This window comes from Eulemur rufifrons, chromosome 4 (genome assembly GCF_041146395.1).
Source record: "Eulemur rufifrons isolate Redbay chromosome 4, OSU_ERuf_1, whole genome shotgun sequence".
NCBI classification, from domain to species: Eukaryota; Metazoa; Chordata; class Mammalia; order Primates; family Lemuridae; genus Eulemur; species Eulemur rufifrons.
Window position 1 is genome coordinate 65,629,802 of NC_090986.1, and position 20,410 is coordinate 65,650,211.

Here is a 20,410-nt window from a genome sequence, read left to right on the forward strand (position 1 = left end):
GGGAGATGCTAGGTTGGAGAGTCTGCGGACCGGACTTGACTGATGCCTGCTAAGATTATGCGTGATGGTGGAACAAGAGGTGTTGGAGGCACAGAAATACAGGAGCTACCAGAGTTAAGGTTGCAGAACGGGGCTTGGAAGGATCATGACGAAACCGGGCGACGCTAGAGTGCTTATTTGTTCAACAAGTATTTATTGAGTACCTACGATGTGCCAGGCACTGTTTGACACGAGAGATTCAGCGGTAAACCAACCAAAGTTTCTTCTTTCATTGAGCTTAATTCCAGTGTGGGAAGCTAGGTAACACACACATAAACACGCATATCACATACATACTTATGTACAAGTCAGGTGGAAATAAGTGCTATTTATAAAACTAAAGCAGAACGAGGGAACAACAAATGAGGGTGGCTGCTATAGGAGACATGAAATAAGAGAGCAAAGCACGCGCGGTGGCTCTTTTTTCAATTTTCTAGCTACAGGGAGCAAAGTGCGCTCCCAGGAAGCCCCGCCCTCTCCCTCCTGATAGGGCGCAAGATGCCATCTCTAGGGAAGCTCCTCCCTTTCCCCGCCCAGAGGCGGCCTTGGGGGCGGGGCTTCGAGCCGGAGCTCAAAGCACGCCGCGCAGAGAGCCGCGCGCGCTCAGGGATCCCGGCGTTCTCCTCGCTCTCTCTCAGCATGGAGACTTACTCCGGCCGGAGCCTAGCATTCTGGGAACTGTAGTTGCGGACCGCTGCCCCGCGCCTGGGAGGCAGTAAAAGCCACAAATTCCGGCTCCCTTTCTGGCGCCAGACTTGCAATACCGAAAGGTTGTGGAGAAGCCTTGTGAGGAGCAGGGCAGCGTCATCCCGAGAAACAACCCGGCACGTCCCGCCCGGCGAGCGCCCAAGCCGGCCACCGCCCCCGGTCACGTGTCCTCAGCCTCCGCGGGCGCGCGCCGCTCCTCAGCACCGTTCCCGCCCCGCCCGTCCCAGCCGTCGGCCCGCGCCTCCCCCGGCGCTGCTGCCACCTCGCGCTCGGAGGCGTCACGGAACGTGCTCTCCTCCCCCCGCCTCCCTTCTCTTGCCGCTCTCCCCCTCCCCCTCCCGCGCCAAGACTCGCCGCCGCCGCAGCCGCAGGAGTAGCCGCCGCCGGAGCCGCGCGCAGCCATGGCCGAGAACCCCAGCTTGGAGAACCACCGTATCAAGAGCTTCAAGAACAAGGGCCGCGATGTGGAAGTGAGTGCGCTTCCGCGGTCTGGGCCCGCCCGGCCGCGCCGGCCGGGCAGCGGCAGGGAGGGGCGGGGGGCCGGCGCTGGGCTTGTTCTCGCCGGCTTGTGGTCGGTCGGAGTTGGCCGCCGCCTCCCGTCACCGTGGGCCCGGGTTGGGCGGAGCGGGCAGCGGGCAGCGGGTCGCGGGCTGGGCTGCAGCCACCCTTCGGAGCTGCCGGCGCCGGGACCTGGAAATGCCGGGGTTTCGGCCCCGTCACGCGGGCGCGGCCTGGTGTCGGCGAGGAAGGGATGTGGAGCTGAGGCGGGGTCCGCGGGCCGGGGCCGCGCGGACGAGCGGGGATGCTGCCGCCCCGGCCCGCCGACCGCCCTTCCGAGGGGGCGGTGGCGGCTTGCGCCCGCTGCCGGTGCACCCTTCCGCCCGGGGCAGCCCCCTCAGTGCCTCCCGCGCTGCCGCACATGGAGCCTCGGCTCTGCGGGTCCCAGCTCCTACCTTCTTCGAGCCGGGCCCAGGCGGGCGGTGGCGGCCCGCAGAGGGGGGTGGGGACCAGCCGGGTAACTGACTTGTTTGAGGGTGATGGATGGGGGAGGGTAGGATGCGCCAGGACCATTTTCTTATATTCCAGTGCTGTCCTTTGGACTAGTCGCGCTGAGCTCTTCCAGCTCATACTATTGCTACTGCTGGCATTTGGAGCGAGCCGAAGGTGGACAATAGTTTGCCATCTATTGTGTAGAGGCTTCGGAAAAGAGGTTGTTGCGATCCCCGCGGATAGGACCTGTTTTCTTAGCCTTTCTTGGAGTGGGGGTGTGCACAGGATGATAATTTCTTTGACATGTTTTACTGAAATAAATTGCATGCATAGGTTCATACGTCCTCGTATATCCTCTTGCTCCAAGCTGGTAGGATTTCCAAGTGGTTGCAAAACTGTAAACATTCATCGTGGTCACTCAGTTCGTTGCTACTCAGCGTGTTGCCATTGTCTTATTAAGGTGACATTAGCAGGTACTATTTGCAAACTCGGCTTATTGAGGCAGCGCTAGAGGTCTCTCTGCAGCTACTAAAAGCAATGAAGTATAATGCACAAACTTCACTGGGACTGTGACCTTTGGATTTGTTAGGGAGAAAATGGTTTTAAGGCCACAGCTTTCTTTTCTAATACTAGGTGACATGACTTGCAGTTCTGTAATTTTTGCTAAGGAGCCACTGTGATTAAGAAATGTGTAATTTATCCTGTCTTAGGGAAGATTGTAGGGTAAATATACCATTCAGCCTTCTATTTTATAGAGAAACAAACACAGGCTGTTTGTCAGAGCTACAAAATTAAATACTAATTGGAAAAAACCTAGGGAATTGCCATGAGACAAATAAAGGTCATCTGTCTCTTTCCTGATCATGGTTAAATACCCTTTGTGAGAAGTACTTCTAAGCAAAAGTGAAACTTGAGAATAGGAACAAGAAATTTTGGAACTGCCTCCTGTTACCGGTCTACTTGATGACAAGAATTTATTTTGAACTTTTTCTATTTTGAACTTTTTCTTGAAAAGTTACTGTTATAAGTAAAAACTTATTGTAGTTTGCAAAATACTGTTTATGCAGAAAAACTAATACTATTCTTAGATATTGGCACAGGTTTTTGTCTCATTGTTTGCTTCTATTATTGTATTCTGGAAGCTCAGTTATCACAGCCCTTAGTAAGGACCTCTGCACATAATAGGTACACAACAGATATTTGCTGATGATCATCAGAATGTAACCAGTGCCTTGCAGATATGCCTGAGAAAGACAGCATGGTTGCTAAAGCATTCATCCTGATATTGGTCACAGTGTTACGTTTCCCAGTATACATAAAGGTAACTAAGGCATGAAATAGCAGTCATTCAAATGGTCCTTCTATGTGGCAGACACCATACTAAGAGTTTCATGATACCTCATTTAATCTATATAACAACTTTATGAGCTAGGTATGGCATTATCCCCATTTCACATGAGGAAAGTACTTTAGATGTGGAACCTCAGAGTGCTTATGTAGCCTGCACAAGTCACAAGGTAGGTATGAGCATTTTCACTGAGTGTCTATTGAGTGTCTAACAATGTTAGGTTTGGGAGATACAGACTGCACAATAATATGCAGTCTGTACCTCAAGGGGTTTACAATGGGAGTACTTTTACAGTACAGTACATCAATAAGTGCTATGGTATAGGTATTCTGAAAATGCATGAAACCACCATACTTGGAGCTGGACAGGGGAGATGTTCTGGTTGATTCTTAATGGATGAATAGGAGTGAGCAGATTCTGAAGGATGAAAGAAAGTTGGCCAGGCAAAGGGCAGGAGAAGTGTGTGGGGAAGGAAGGGGTATTCCAGACTGGAGGGAACCATAATTGAAGAGTCCTGAGAGAATGTCTTAGGATTGCTGAGGCTGCCAGAGAGAAAGGGAGTGCTAGAGATGTGACTGAAGGGTAAGCTGGGGTCAGATCTGATCAAGGGCCTTTTTTGTGGATTTAGGCATAACTAAGGCTAGATGACATGTCTAATTTAGTCTTTTCCGTTAGACTCTGTTATTACATTAGAAATGCAGCACAACTTAGCTCTGTAACTAAGTAGTTGTAATTGTCAGGCTGTTCCAAAACAGTGAGATGAACTTTGATAAGGTATGATTCCTATCTTTTCACATACAGGATAGACAAAAGATAAAATATGTTATAATTATATAACCAGCTAATATCCAAATGAGATGCTAGGTGCAAGAATAAAATACATATTTTGTAAAGAAAATAAAAGTGTAGAGTTATGTGTCAGGGAATTGTGATTATGGAGAGGGTCAAGGAAGAAAATTATTGCATGTCAGTCAAGAGTGACCTCTTAGAAGAGACATTTCAAGAGGTTTTAGAAGAGGAAAAAAATGAGGTTGGTGAATCTTACAGAAAGTATGTACCAAACTTGAAAGGGGCACATGAATTAGTGAATAAAGATGGGAGCAGTGATTAGATTAGGAAGTGAAAAGATGAGACTTCCAGATGGCCCTTGTTTGTCTGAGAATGTCTTGTGGCGCAGAGTTGCTTGAAAGCTTTTTCTTGATAGGGAGATCTGAAGGAATTTATTCCCAAGCAAGGAGAAGGTGTAACATGATTAGAGCAATGGAAAAGGGTGATAGGGCAGTAATATTTAGCATTGGTTGTGGAGAAATAGTGCTGTTATCTGGTCTGCAAGGAGGAATTTTTTTAACAAAAAATTGAGACTAGCGATGGCTACAACCTGGAATGAGGATTTGATGATCCTCCTCTTCTCTGTCTAAAGCTCACTGAAGAGAGAGGGGATATATAGGTTATCCTGAGGTTTATAGATGGAGGTAGAGGAGGGAGTAATTATCCTGACAGCAATTTGGAGGCTGGGTATGGGAATGGATTTTGTAGCTAAAATTAAGAAGTACATGGTAAAAAGGAAACTCTTAATTATTTTTATTTGGTCTGAGACCCAAAGAAGTAAAAATTGGAAATAAGGAAGCAGGGAGGGAGGTGGAGGGGAGGGGTAAACACCTGCCTAACAGATACAATGAAGAATATTCAGGTGATAGGCACACTTACAGCCCTGACTAAAGCATTATAAAGCTGTCCGTGTGACAAAAACATTTGTACCCCCTTAATATTTTGAAATAAAAAATAATAAAATAATACCAGACCCTTCCATGTAAGGCATTATGGTTTTTTTTTTTCTTTTTTTAAAAAAATATTTAAAACTTTTCAAATAAACTCACAGAAAAGTGCACAAAACAGAAATGTTCTGTTTAATGAATCCTTGGACGTCACACACTCAGGAACTTCCAGCCAGGTCAACTTTTCTTTTTCTTGCTCCTTTGTATCTCAAAGATGTGAGTAAAAGTAGCTAATAATAATTGTTTTAAAAATCTTAACATTCATTGTTTACAGTGTACCAGTGCTAAATACTTTACGTGATTTATTTATATAGTCTTCACAACAGTCCTATCAAGTAGCTACTGTTATTATCCCCATTTACTGCTGAGGAAACTTGAGGCCTACAGCTCTTAACTAGCCCTAAGTCATCCAATAGGAAGTGGCAGAGCCTGGCCTTGTATCGGAGCTGTGACACTAAAGCCAGAATGCTTTTTCGCTGTGCTATACTCCATTAAGGAGAATATTAAGACTTCACATGTATGAAGCATGTCTGAAAGTTGGGTAATGAGGAAAATATTGAAGAAATGTTAACTATATCACAGAAACCCCTGTTTTTGTATTTTAAAACCTTGCTAATAAAATTTTTTTGACATACTGTTTATCATTTATTTGCCTTTTTTCCTTTTTATTATTGCAAAGTTTTCCTTCTTACTAGCAAGAGCGAGTTAGTTAGGTTTACTGAAAAATGATAACCCATATCCTTGGCCCTAACACTTGAACTTTGTGCTTTAGTTTATAATGGTAGGGATAAATTATCCTGCATATTCAACTAGCCCTCCCAAATTTGGTTCTTTCTGGAACCTCTGTTGGTAAATGGTACTAACTGTCAAGTTTAATGCTTTATCTTTGACTCCTTTTTCTTCCCTTCTTTCACCCTTTGTATTAGTCATCTGAAGAGCCCCCATATTTGTACCTTTGTTACCAACCTTGCTGCCTCTAGTTTAGACCCTTACTACTCTCACCTGCGCAAGCGTACAGGTACCTAGTTTTCCTGTCTTCAGCATCTTCTTTCCCCAGTGTATATTGTGGATTGATCTTTCTTAAATTCTTTCCATGTGTTACTTTCCTTTCCTTTTATCCTGCCTTCAGGATAAAAGTGCTTGGCATGCCACCACACATAATTCCACCTAAGGCCCTACCTTTGCTGCCTCACCTACCATTTTTCCTCATGTCTCCTTTGTGCCAGTAAAGTACTTGAGATGGTTGAGTAACCATACAGTTTCCTCTCCTTGCCTTTGTCCATGGTATTCTACTCTGTGGCCTTCTTTGGCTGTCTGTTGAGTGGGGCTCTGAAAAACTCTGTCTTCACTCAGACTCCATGTGTCTCTGGAATACCAAGATTACAGTTCTGTCACACCATGTCATTCTAGTTCAGAAAAAAAACCCTTCAGAAGTTCTCCATAAGGCCTTTCTTGACTGACTAGTTTGGCACTGTCAGTCCCTGTTCTTTTCCTCCTCTCTAATGCTTTCCTAAGTGAATTTTCTTTCACCTATTTGGGATAAATTGCTGTAATATACGACAGATTCTGTGTGTGTATAGCTATTAAAAGTGTGGGCTCTGCCAAGAAACCCAGCGAGGGTAAGGGTCTTGGGCTAGTCATTTAGTGAACAGTACGTACAATTTAATAAATTCTTTTTGAGAAGAGAGACTAGGTGATGTACTTGAAAAAACTCTACATTTGGGAGTGAAAGGTACAATATTATTCTAAGATATTAATCATTTCTTTTGGCGCTGACTCCATGGCATCAATACTGTTGCCTAGCCTTCCTTTGACAGTCTGTTCTGCTATAATATATTTCTGTAACATGAACTCATACTTGAATGGTAACTAGTGGAATGATGTTAGTTAATGCAAAGCTTATATTGGTTCACACTGATTTTTACCAGCACGTTAATATTTATTAGCACTCCCGAATAACAGTAAATGAACACACAGAAACACAGTCGAACGGAGCAAGTATACACATTGCCCATTCACCCATATTCTGCCTCTGGGCTCTATTTAACCACATGCTTTGTCTTAAAGGTGCTTATGACCATCCTGGTGCATTTCTCTTTCTTCCTCAGTTTGGGAATCTCTGTGTTATACAGCAGATACACTGTAATGTTCTTTTCTTGAATTCACTTTAACAAGTAATATATTCTCTGCTGGTCCTTCTATCTCTTGGATTACTCTTTTTTAGTCAGCTTTTCCAACTCTTCTTCCTACCCATTGCGTGTAGGCATGATTTGGGATTCTGTCTGTGACAGTCTTCTCTGTAGACTTTTTTTTGCTCACATCAGCAGCTCCCTTGGCTTTAATCATCATTTCAGTGTGGGGGGACTTAAATCTCTTTTAATCATCTGCTGGAAATTATTCACATGAGCATCTCTTTAGCTTCTCAAGCTCAAAGTGTTTAAAGCCATGTTCTGCCTTTGTTTTTTCTTTTTTCTGCTTATGGCATCATCACCCTCACTGTGACCTGAATTTGAAACTTGAGAGGCTTCTTGGACTCCTTTCTCATCTTCCACATTCAGTCAGATGCCAGTCATGTTGCTTGAATCTCTGTGCTGTCTCTGGATTGTGGCCCTGCCTCTCTATTCCACTGCCTCCAGCCTGCTTTAGACTTTGTTACCTATCACCTTGCAGTTTAAAAATTGTCTCCAAAGTGGTGGTCTTCCTTCAATTGATGAGATTTTTTTTCAGTGAGCCTGATGCCTGGTTATTTCTCCAGATTCAATCTTCCCTCCCCACCCCCCACCCCCTTAAGCTCTAGAAACACTGAACTTCTTATATGCTTATACATAATCTGGAATCTTGCCCGCCCCTCCTCGCCAGTGCTATTTCTATTCTCAGGGCAATCTTGCTGACTGGAATATCCTTCCCTGCCTCCTGTTGCCTGGCTAATTCCTTCCCCTTTTAAATACTCAGCTCTGGGTTAGGTACCATTCTTTGATCCTGGAAGAACTCTGAGTATATCTTTCTCATTGTAATTATGATAATTTAATTATGTTTTGTCTGTTGCTACTTAGTACAATGGCCGGGAAAAAGTAAGAATGAAAATATTCTTTGAATAGATATATTCATACTAGCCACCACGGACACTGTAATTTTACTAAAGTATATTTTTGAACCGAAACTTTTAATCTTTTAGTGCCTTTTCTACTACTTTCCAAATTGAGTCCAAACTTTTTATTATGACAGTTAAAGTGTTGGGAGAATAAGTCACATGCAGTAGTGTATTAGTAATTAAGGCTAGTTTGTATGGCTGAATAACATTCCATTGTATGTATGTACCACATTTTGTTTATCCAGTCATCCATAGATGGATACTTGTGTTGCTTCCAACTTTTGGCTATTGTCCCCTCCCCATGTTTTAAATGCCATTAATTTGTTGAAGAAATCAGGTCATTTTCTTATATTAAATTACACTGTATGAAATTGCCATTTTTGAGGTTCAAAACAGCAAAGTATCGGGATTTTATATGGTTCAGCCTAATAGAATGTCCTAATTCCTGCATTTGTGTGTTTCCTTGTGGTATTGCTTAATTTGTTCCTCCTGTTTCTCACCACCCTTCAGATTTTCTGTAAACTGGAAGTTTGATTTAAAGGCTTTATTAGCTTCAGGTTAAACATTTTTAAATTTTTTTTTTTTTAATTAGTGATAGCGTATACTTCACAACCTGACTTTTTGGTATCCAGTAAAGGAATTACAAAATGTATTTCTAGAAAATCTAACTTCAAAGTCGTTGGGAGTCACTTTATAACAACACTCCTAAATTGATTTTTCGTTTTGTTAGCATAAGGTTTGGCTATACCGTTGTCCCCCGGTATCTGAGGGTTTGGATGCAGAACCTGTGGATTCGAAATGCTAACTGTGCTATGCCGTTTTACAGAAGGACTTGACCATCCACAGAGTTTGGTGTCCGAGGGGATTCCTGGAGCCAGCCCCCCATGGATACTGAGGAACGACTGTATTCTTACTTCAAGGTCTCTATTCCTTTATCCTGGAGGTAAAGGAATATTAAAAGTATAAGGAGGATATAGCTATCCTTTCTTGCAGTTCTGCTATTAAGAAAAATTTTGTCACAGCTTAGCCAACACCAGTTAAATATGGTAAAATAAATCATGACTGTATTTACTTGGAATTAAGCATTCTGAACAGTTATGTTTTCTGGGTTATGGAGTTTGTTTACATACCAAATTTTATTTTGAAATTTTTTACAAACACTGAAATCTTTTCAGTGTTTCTGAAAATGTCCTATACATTTCCCTTCCTTCTTAACATGTTTACCTGTGGTAGCTCCTATCTTTCCTTTGTATTTGATTCTTCATATGTCCTAGTGACTTGGAAAACAGATTTATTAAACATTTATTTAGCATTTTCTATGTTCCAGGCGGCAATTGTTAAGCACCAAAGATTATAAATGTGAAAATATTGTCTCTGATCTAGGGAAGATCATTTTAGTGGACAAGAATGATACCTAAGCATATGCTTAGTGTACAATGTGATAAGTTCTATGATACAGGTACATAATTTGCAAAGCACTATGAGAGTATAGAGAAAGGGAATGATTGACTGACTATACTTGGGGAAATGGAGTAAGGTTACACAGGTCATACTTGAGCTAGGTGTTGAAGGATGAGTTTCCCAGTCAGAAAAAAAGATAGCATGAGTAATAGTGACTATGCCACGGGGTCTTAAAAGCCTGGCATGTTCAAGCCACGGTTGATATGAGAGCATTATATCCATTCCCCCTTCTTTTGGAAACAGCATTCTGATTTGGCCTTTGGAAACTACTTTTCTGCCATTGGATATCTTGTGGTGGGATTTTTAATCTAGGTGCTCCTTCCTCCTCTGGTTAATTAAGGTACCTCACCTTTTTCTAGCTAACACAAATTAGTCCAATCAAATTCTGTTCCTGGCATTTGAATCTTAAGTGAGCTGATACTGGGTCCTAACTGGTTTATCCTGACAGAAGAACTATGATGGTAACCATCCATTAATTCTGGCTACCAGATCTGTGGGAGTTGCTTGCATCGCTGTATTTTCATGGGTCTGATTCTGCAGCTCTTCCATTGGTTCTGTGAATTGCCCTCTATGTTTCCAATAAATTCTCCTGTCCCCCTTTTTTTCTCTTGAATTAACCCAAGTTAATTTCTGTTGTTTGCAACATAACTTTAAGGTGCTGTTTTGGTTTGCCTGGAACTGAGGGAATTCCCAGACACAGGACTTGCAGTGCTCAAACCAAGAAAGACCTGGGCATACTTGAATGAGTTGGTCTAGTTGAAACATTTTGGGGGATAAACATAATGAGTTTTGGAATCCAAATGTTGTTCAGATGAAAATATTCAGTATGCAGCTGAAAACAAAGTATGCAGAACAAGCTTGCTCCAGTTATTTCACTCAGCAGCTATTGAAATTCTGAACCAAGTATGAGGAATTAAAACAGTGAAAATAATGATACCCAATAATTGTTGAGCACTTAACTATGTGCAAGGCACTTTGCTTATAAGGATAATCTTAAATAATCCTTACAAAATTTCCATTATACAGATGAAGATAATAAGTTCAGTAATTTGCTTAAGAGCATACAACTGGGAAGGGACAGAACTGGCATTCGTTCCCAGATTCCCGACTTTAAAACCCCATGCCCTTAATCTTTTTCCTACTGTCCCTTGGGGTTCCTGCTCAAAAAATGTGTAGACTAGTATGGAGATGATGTAAAAGCAAAGAAATACTTATGGTAATGGAAGTGTGTACTGAGTGCAGTGGACATACTATAGGGAAAGAATCACCCAGGTTGGCCTGGGTGGATCAGGGAAGGTTTCATGGAGGTGATTGTGCTTAAGCTGAAAGTAGAAAAGTGTGTAGGTATTTCTTTGGTGGTAAATCTTGCTTGTGTAGGCCTGGAAGTAAGAGACAGCATGGTATGTTCTAGGGGAACTAAAGTAATTTGATATTTCTTACAGGTGGAGTAGATTAGAAAGTTGGATAGGATGGGCAGGATCCAGATTGTGAAATACCTCTTCTCTGGGGAAAATTTTAAATAGGGAAGTGTATTTGTGCATTTAGAAATGCACAATAGGTTGCACCATAGGAGATGGATTGATGAGGGTGAGAAGAGAGTTTGGGAGTAACAGGAAACCCTCAGGAATCTCAGAGATGGGTGGCCTGACCATAGTGCTGGCATCAAGAAAAGTTATTAGGACCATTTATTTGGTGTATTTTACCTTATAGAACAGTGGTTGGCAAACTTTTTCTGTAAAGGGTGATAATATTTTTAAAAAGCCTAAATATTTGCAACTGTTCCAACTCTGGCACAAAAGCAGCTATAGACAAACAAATGGGTGTGCCAGTGTTCCAATAAAGTGTTATTTACAAAATCAGAGGGTGGGCTTGTTTTGGCTCACAGATCCTTCTAGGCTAATGTGGCCAGTGGTGAAGATCTGAAAAATAGTTCAATCAGTGATTAGAATGAGATGATAATGTAGATGACGGTTTATATAGGGATAAGAAGGAAAAAAGACCAGGGAGGAAAGAATCCTGATGAACCACATCATTTCAGGGGACTAGGTGAAAATGCCGCTGAAGTATGAGTCAATAGGAAGCTTAGCAGGAAAGTGGTGTATCAGAACTTTAAGGGAGGAGGGTTTCCTGAAGGAGGGGCAATAGTTGTAATATCAAATGCTACGTAGAGGAGCAGTATGATGAGTTGTTAGGGAGGTGAAGTAAGAGATGTAAGTTGTGGTCAGATCTTGAAGGGGACTCAGGTGGAAAGGACTCAGAAAAGCACAAACAGAAGTGAGGACCAGCTGTAATAGGGTAGGTAAACTAAAGGAAATTAAGCCTCGTGGCCTCTATTTTCTTTGACAAAGTTATCTGTAGAGAATGAAGGGTCTAAGAAAGGTAATGCTTGAGGAAAGGTGTTTGGGGGAATGCAAAATAGAACTTATGTAGGAAGGAGGGCCCAGCTGAGGTGAGTATTGTACGTATTATATTTTGTTAACAGTTATGAACAATTGTCAGTTAATTGTATCAGATTTACCAACAATTTTCAGTTAATTGTATCAGATTTACCTATCAGTGCGCTCTAGATTATAGTTAGAATTTTTAAACAAATTTGAAGTGTAGATATCATAGTCAATTGAATTGTAAAAAACGAATTGAACTAGCAAAACATGGGAATTTAATGAGTCCAACTCCATTTTTTTCACCGATGTGGAAAAGTTCGGGCATAGAGAAATAATGTTGTACACTTACCTTATTGAACTCCTATGTACCATTTAAAAACAATTAGAATTTGTGGTCAGTTCAGTTTGATTTATATCCCTGCCATCTTCTGTCCTTCCTGGATTATTTTGAAGCATAATCTGTCAATATAATGTTTCATCTGCCAATATTGTAACATGTATGCCTAAAAGGTAAGATACATGGTATTTTCAGCGTTTTCTTTCCTTTTAAAAACATAACCTGCAGTATGTTTTAAAAGAAAAGAAACCCAAAACAATAATTGTCGTACCATTAAATATCCATTTAAAAGCATACTTTTGATCTGAAATTTCAAAATAAAAATACTCACTATGCCTACCATACACTTTTAGACCAAAAAGAACCTTTTGGCCAGTTGTTTGGGGTTGAGATGTGACATAAGATATTGACAAATAATATTTTAAATATTTGTTCCCCTCAGCTTTCCAACCAAGAGAAAGGATAATTTTATCTTCCCCAAAACAGGTTGATGATAACCTGTAGTATATTTTTAACTTCCAAAGATGTAATAGAAATTATTACAGAATAAATGGACTATATGGAAATAAAGGCTTCTTGATATTTGCAGGGTTTGTTTTTTTTTTTTTTTTTTTTTTTGAGACTGGCTCTTGCCCTGTCACCCAAGCTGGAGTACAGTGGCCTCATCATAGTTCACTGCGACCTCAAACTCCTGGGCTTAAGCGATCCTCTGACCTCAGCCTCCTGAGTAGCTGGGACTACAGCCATTTGCCAAAACAATTGGCTAATTTTTTTGTTTTTTGTGGAGACGGGGTCTTGCTATATTGCTCAGACTGGTCTCCAACTTCTGGCCTCAAGTGATCCTCCTGCCTCAGCCTCCCAAAGTGCTGGGATTACAGGAATGAGCCACTGTTCCTGGCCAATATTTGCTACATTTTGATAGTGATTTAACTTTCATTTTAAAAATGAAAATGACTAATGAATGTTGTACATTATCAGAAAAATGTTAAACACTTTATCTGTCTCCAGAATAGCCTGATGTATTTCAGTTGACTTGTAGGCAAGCTTATACCACAAAGTTTTCTTATCAAAGGTAGAATCATCGGAATGATAGAGGGACAAAATGGGATAGCAGTGAATTTGTGCTCCTGACCCTTCCAATGTTGAAACAATGTACAGTTGGCCCTCCATATCTGTGAGTTCCGATTTGGTGGATTCAACCAACTATGAATAGAAAATATTAGTGGGGGGATTAAAAAATAATACAAATTTAAAAAGACAATATAACAACTGTTTACATAGTATTCACATTGTATTGAGTATTGTAAATTATCTAGAGATGATTTAAAGTATATGGAGAATGTGCATAGGTTATATGCAAATACTGTGCCATTTTATATAAGGGACTTGAGCATCCACAGATTTTGGTAAGGGAAACTCCTAGGACCTGTGTACTTTCTTTGCATTCCCTATTTCAGAATCACAAAAGGTAAAGATCCAACTCTTCTGAATATCTTTGTGATATTTACAAAGGGTGTTAAGATTGACACTGTTGTTATTTTCCTTTTTTGTCTTTTTTTTTTTTTTTTTTTTTTGAGACAGGGTCTGGCTCTGTCACCAAGGCTAGAGTACTAAAATGCAGTGGTGTCATCATTAACTCCCTGCACCCTCAAACTCCTGGGCTTGAGCGATCTTCCTGCTTCAGCCTCCTAAGTAGCTGGGACTACAGGCATGCCACCACACCCGGATAATTTTTCTATTTTTTATAGAGACTGGGGTCTTGCTTTTGCTCAGGCTGGTCTCAAACTCCTGGCCTCAAGAGATCCTCTCGCCTTGGCCTCCTAGAGTGCTAGGATTACAGGCGTGAGCCACTGCACCTGGCTGTCATTTTTCTGTATTTAAGATAATAATAGAGAATTTGAGAGGTAGAAAGTTGATTAGTGCATGGAGGAAAGTAGCTGGGCAGGCTTTGAAATAGAGGGATTGGATAGTACATACACATTCCTCTCAACGTATCAATCTGCAAGAAAAAAGGAATTAAGTAGGCTGAGGAGGAGGATGATCATGTTAGCTGAGTATTGGGCTACAGATTGTAGAGATGCTACATGGATGATAGAAAAAAACTAGACATTACGATATTAATCTCAGCTAGCAGAGAACTGCAGACTGTACAGTTAGTATCTTTTATAAATTTGAACTGATTTTTTATACTTGAAACTACTTCCATGAATATCATACATATGTATCTTGGTTTTGGAATATTACATAATTGGGAATGTTTATTCAGACTTTTTAGATTTTGCAAAAATATTTAACTTTAGCACAAGGGTCAGAAAAACATAGGAAATGCATAGAAGCATATTTTCAATGAATATTTTGGGAATGATGCTTATATAACTTGTGTACTAATCCAAATTAGTAGTTAAGTATCTATTCACCTATTATATTTTTATTTATTCTCCTTACTAGTAGTTAAAAGTTAAGTATCTTTTAAAGGCAAGGAGAAGATGAAAATATAAATTATGACTATAAATAAGGAAATCTCAGCATTCAGATATAGTCACAAATTTTAAGGAGAAAGCTTATAAACTGGCAATTCCCAATTAGGGTTATAGTACTCTTCCTGTATAATGAGAATTCTCATTGGCTGAAATTCTTCAGTAGTAGTGAAAATTATTTAAAAACGCTTTCTGCCTCCCCTAGGGCAATTTAAAGTTACTGTCAGGGACTATGGCTGGTAACAACAGTGTGGTTTTCAGTTATTTCTTGAGTTCTGGGAACACAGTTTTTGCTTGGAATAAAGGAATTAGTACTTGGTTGTTAAAATTCTATCATGGCTAGACATTTGCTTTTGTCTTCTAAATTTTATGGGTGTGGGGCTAATGCAAACAAACATTTTTATGTATACTGTTGAGCTTTTGGAACTTTGGAAAAGTGGGATATTTGAGACTTAGAACTAAATCCAGTTTTGAAATACAGATGGACAAAGTACATGGGCTATAGGCTGTGATTAGGGTTTAGTACAAAAAGCATTGTCACTGAATATGACTCACCCCAAATTCAGTTTGGACAGACATTTGTTGTGTAAACTGCGTTTTTTCAATATTGTAGAACAGAGGGAAATAAAAATAAATGAAGCGAGATCCCTGCATTCAAGGGGCATTTAATTTAGTAGTGTAAATAATGCAGCTACCAATAACTATAAGACAGAATGCGGTAGTTTAATAAAAGTAAATGTGATCTGGAAACAGAGAGAAAGGACAGATGTGAATTACAGCCTTAGAGATTTGGGAAGGCTTCATAGTGGAGATAACATCAACTGGGCCTTGAATGTTTCATGATTTGACTAAGATGTGTGGGTTAGAATAGCAGAAATAAATTTTTTCTTAAGCTGGCTTATTTGTGCCAGTGTATAGCCATATGGATGAACTCCCGGAGACCCAGGGTATTAGCATGAGAGTCTGTTAGATCAGTGTTTCCCATCTGGTTTGCTGCCCTAGGGGCCAATTGGGGAATTGGGTGCAGCCTTGTCCCTTTATCTCAATATGCTATATAAATATTTTCTGTGTATACCACGATGTGAAAGAGATTGGGAAGCACTATTAATTTTTTTTTTTTTTTTTTTTTTTTGAGACAGAGTCTCACTCTGTTGCCTGGGCTAGAGTGCCGTGGCATCAGCCTAGCTCACAGCAACCTCAAACTCCTGGGCTCAGGCAATCCTACTGCCTCAGCCTCCTGAGTAGATGGGACTACAGGCATGCACCACCATGCCCAGCTAATTTTTTCCTATATATTTTTAGTTGTCCAGATTTCTTTCTATTTTTAGTAGAGACGGGGTCTCGTTCTTGCTCAGGCTGATCTTGAACTCCTGACCTCAAGCGATCCTCCCGCCTCAGCCTCCCAGAGTGCTAGGATTACAGGCATGAGCCACCGCTCCCGGCCGGGGAGCACTATTTTAGCTTACTTAATATTTGTTTTGTGGTAGTAAGTTCTTCAGTACTGCGGTCCCCAACTCCTGGTCTGTGACCTGGTAGGAACCAGGCCACAGAACTCTGCTGGAAAAACTTAGGGGGAGGGCACAGCAGGAGGTGAGCAGCCTAAGCGTCTGTATTTACAGCCATTCCCCTCACATCACCACCTGAACTCTGCCTCCTGCCCCCCACCCTCCACACCTGGTCCATGGAAAAATTATCTCCCATGAAACTGGTCCCCAGTGCCAAAAAGGTTGGAGACCGCTGCTTTAGTATATTGTTTAGCTTCTATCAAAAATAGCTAGAATACTTTCATAATAAGAACACATTCTGAATTAGTTGTATTATTGATAGTTACCAGTGAACCTATTTCTGAGAACTATGTATACTATTCACAGCAGTGCAAGTATTTGGGAAAGAGGATGGTTGGGCAAATTTGTGTATGGTAAGGACAAGCTGAGAGGAGGTTCAGAGCTCCCTTACCCAAGAGGCAGAAAAGGGAGAAGAAGGAGCAAAAGAGAAACTTGCTTAAAGTTCTGAATTTACAACCCAGAGGAAGCCGGGCAGCTAGACACCCAGACCTAGGTGTTATGGGAGCCCCCTAGTTGTGACTGCTGCCAAGTATTGAATTCAGGATATAACTGTGTAGATTCTTGGGGCTGGGGCTGATGTGGCTTTAAATAATCGTTTTTTTTTTCCCCCCATTGATTGTAGTGAAGAGGAGAAATCGTAGGTTCAGCTGTCTTGTCTCAGGAAAAGGGACCAAGATGATTCTATGAAAGGGGTAGTTACAGTGCTAGACACTTTCAGAATGTGGTTAGTTCTTTTTTTCCTTCTTTCTCTCTCTCTCTCTCTCTCTCTCTTTTTTTTTTTTTTTTGGTAAGGTGGGAGATAGCTGGTGCCTGAGGGTGCTTTAGGGATCTTCTGAAAGATTCAGCACCTTCCTATTCTTGTTGGGTTCATCTGCCTAGTAGACTTTAGTAATGTTAGTTTGGCTTTATAACATTACTGTAATAAAGTCACTTTACATGAACTCACTAGTCCTGATTATCATTGAAACATAAAATGAACAAATACAGCATCAGAATAGGTGTCACGTAAACATTATTGTAAGTTTTATTTATACCGTTCTTGAAGGTTTGTTATTGACTGCTTATAAATTTCTAAAATTATAGAGAATATTTATCAACTGCCACAAGTGTTGATAGGCAACACAGATGCAAGTGTATAATATAATATTAACAGGAGAAAAAAAATTAGGATGGTATTGGTAATTATATATTATAGAAAAATTAATATTTGTGTCAAATTAATTTAGGAAGGATTTAAAATAATTTGCGTACTTCTCAGAATAATGGAAGGTTTGAAATTTACAGAGGCAATCCACGTGTTTAGCTTGATGAGTTGTTTTTTTTTTTTTTTTTTGAGATAGGGTCTTGCTCTGTCTCCCACACTAGAGTGCAGTGGTGTGATCATAGCTCACTGTGAACCTCAAACTCCTGGGCTCATGCAGTCCTCCTATCTCAGCCTTCTGAGTAGCTGGGACTACAGGCACGTGCCACCATGCCTGGCTCATTTTTCTATTTTTTGTAGAGATGGGATCTTGCTCTTGCTCAGGCTGGTCTCAATTCATCCTCCTGCCTGGGCCTCCCAAAGTGCTAGGATTATAGGTGTGAGCCATGGTTGGCCACACTTGATGAGTTTTAGCAAATGATTATCCCCCTGTTGCCACCATTACGGTGAAGATGTAGAATATTTCTGTCTTCCGAAAAGTTGTCTCATGCCCATTTTCAGTAACTCCTTCTCTTCCCTTAGCCCTAGGCAAATATTAATCTGCTTTCTGTCATTACAGATTAGTTTTCCCTTTCTGGAATTTCATCTAAATGTGACCACAATGCATTTTCTTTTGTGTCTGGCTTTTTTTGCTTAATATTAATATTTTGTGTACCTAGATGTGTTCATTTTGTGTTGCTGTATAGGAATACCTGAGACTGGGTAATTTATAAAGAAAAGAGGGTTTTTTGGCTTATGGTTCTGCAGACTGTACAAGGAGTGTGGTGTCAGTGTCTGCTTCTGGTGAGGACTTCCAGGAGCTTCCAATCAAAGCAAAAGTTGAAAGGAGAGCAGGAGTGTCACATGTTGAGAGGAGAGCAAGAGAGAGAAGAGGAGATTCCAGGCTCTTTTAAATAACCAGCTCTCGTGAGAACTTATTCATTATCATGGGATGGGCACAAAGCCATTCTTGAGAAATCTGCCCCCAAGACCCAGACACCTCCCACTTGGCCCCACCTCCAACACTGGGGATCAGATTTCAACATGAGATTTGAAGGGGCCAGACATCCAAACCATATCACAAAGAATTCATTCTTTTTAGTTGCTTACTCATATCTCACAATTTGTTTATCCATTTACCTATTGTTGGACATTTGTTTCCAGTTTTTGGTAGATATAAGTAAAACTGCCATGAATATTTGTTTACAAGTCAGGATCTCTGTCACCCAGGCTGAAGCGCAGTGGTGTGATCATAGCTCACTGTAACCTCAAACTCCTGGGTTTAAGCAACCCTCTCATGCCTGCCACCACACCGGCTAATTTTTAAAATTTTTTGGTAGAGTTGGGCGTCTCCCCATGTTGCCAAGGTTGGTCTCGAACTTCTGGCCTCAAGCAATCGTCCCACCTCAGACTCCCAAAGCACTGGGACTACAGGCATGAGCCACTGCACCTGGCCTGTTTACAAGTCGTCGTGTGTTTTGTTTTATTTTCCAGTGGATAAATATCCGGGAATAGAACGGCTAGGTCATCTGGTAAATATGTATTTAACTTTATAAGAAACTTTGAAATTCTTTTCCAAAGTTGTACTATTTTACATTCTCACCAATAGTGTATGAGTTCTATTTACTCTACATCTTCACGAATGCTTTGTATTGGCAGTCTTTAATTTTTGCCATTTTAGTAAGCATGTAGTGATATCTTTTTATGGTTTTATTTTGTACTCTTCTAATGATGTCTGGCATTTTTAAAATGTGCTCATTATAGGCCAGTCATGCCTTATTTGTATAGTGTTTGTTTTAATATTTGGCCCATTTAAAAAATTAGGTTGTTTTCTTTTAATTAAGTTGTAAGAGTTTTAAAAAAATAGATATAAGTTCTTTGTCATATTCATGTATTATGCATATTGTCTCTCAGGCTACTGTTTGCCTTTTCATTTTCTTAACGGTGTCCTTTGAGAGCAAAATTTTTTCGCTTTTGAAGTCCAATTTATAAATTTCTCTTTTATGGCTCTTTTGTGTTTTATTAAGAAATACTAGGCCGGGCGCGGTGGCTCACGCCTGTAATCCTAGCACTCTGGGAGGCCGAGGTGGGCGGATCGTTTGAGCTCAGGAGTTCGAGACCAGCCTGAGCAAGAGCGAGACCCCATCTCTACTAAAAATAGAAAGAAATTATATGGACAGCTAAAAATATATATAGAAAAAAATAGCCGGACATGGTGGTGCATGCCTGTAGTCCCAGCTACTCGGGAGGCTGAGGCAGTAGGATCACTTGAGCTCAGGAGTTTGAGGTTGCTGTGAGCTAGGCTGACGCCACGGCACTCACTCTAGCCTGGGCAACAGAGTGAGACTCTGTCTCAAAAAAAAAAAAAAAAAAAAAAGAAATACTAATTACCCCACAAGTTTCTCTTACACAAAGATTTTTCTCCTGTATTTCCTTCTGGAATTTGTTAGTTTCAGCTTTTACCTTTAGGTCTATGATTCTTTTTTCTTTTTTCTTTTATTTCAGCATATTATAGGGGTACAAATGTTTAGGTTATGTATATTGCCCTTGTCCTACCCAAGTGAGAGCTTCAAACATGTCCATCCCCCTATGATTCATTTTCAGTTAATATTTGTGTACACTATGAGATAAGGGGTTGACGTTCTTCCAGCACCCTTTGAATTACCTTGGCACTTTTCTTGAAAATCAATTGATCATGTATGGGTAGGTCTGTTTCTGAACTCTTCTTGGTTTTATTAATCTATATGTCTATCTTTATGACATTACCTTATAGTAAGTCTTAAAATCAGCTTATGTAAATCCTCCAACTTTGTTCCTTCTTTTCTTTTTTTTCCCTTCCCGTTTCTCTTTCCTTCCCCCCCCCCTTTCTCCTTTACTTCCCCTTCTCCTCTCCTCTCCTCTCCTCTCCTCTCCTCTCCTCTCCTCTCCTCTCCTCTCCTTTCCTTTTTCCTTTTCCACCCCCCACCCCTTTCATTCCCTTTTGTTTCCTTTCATTTCCTTTCCGACAGGGTCTCACTCTGTTGCCTGGGGTGAAGTTCAGTGCCCTCATCATAGC

General features: G+C 40.9%; 1 protein-coding gene across 2 annotated transcripts in view; it reads left to right on the top strand.

Moving 5' to 3' along the window:
* Positions 1–976: 976 nt before the first annotated feature.
* The window catches only part of KPNA3 (karyopherin subunit alpha 3), a 69,597-nt gene continuing 50,163 nt past the window's right edge, over positions 977–20,410 (top strand). Inside the window, exon 1 of one of the 2 annotated variants that reach the window (XM_069467272.1) lies at positions 977–1,217. In XM_069467272.1, the coding sequence (XP_069323373.1) occupies positions 1,149–1,217 (69 nt within the window). In that variant the 5' untranslated portion in view covers positions 977–1,148. Of the gene's footprint in view, positions 1,218–18,841; positions 18,888–20,410 lie in introns of those variants that run through there. The other variant, XM_069467273.1, reaches the window with a different exon arrangement.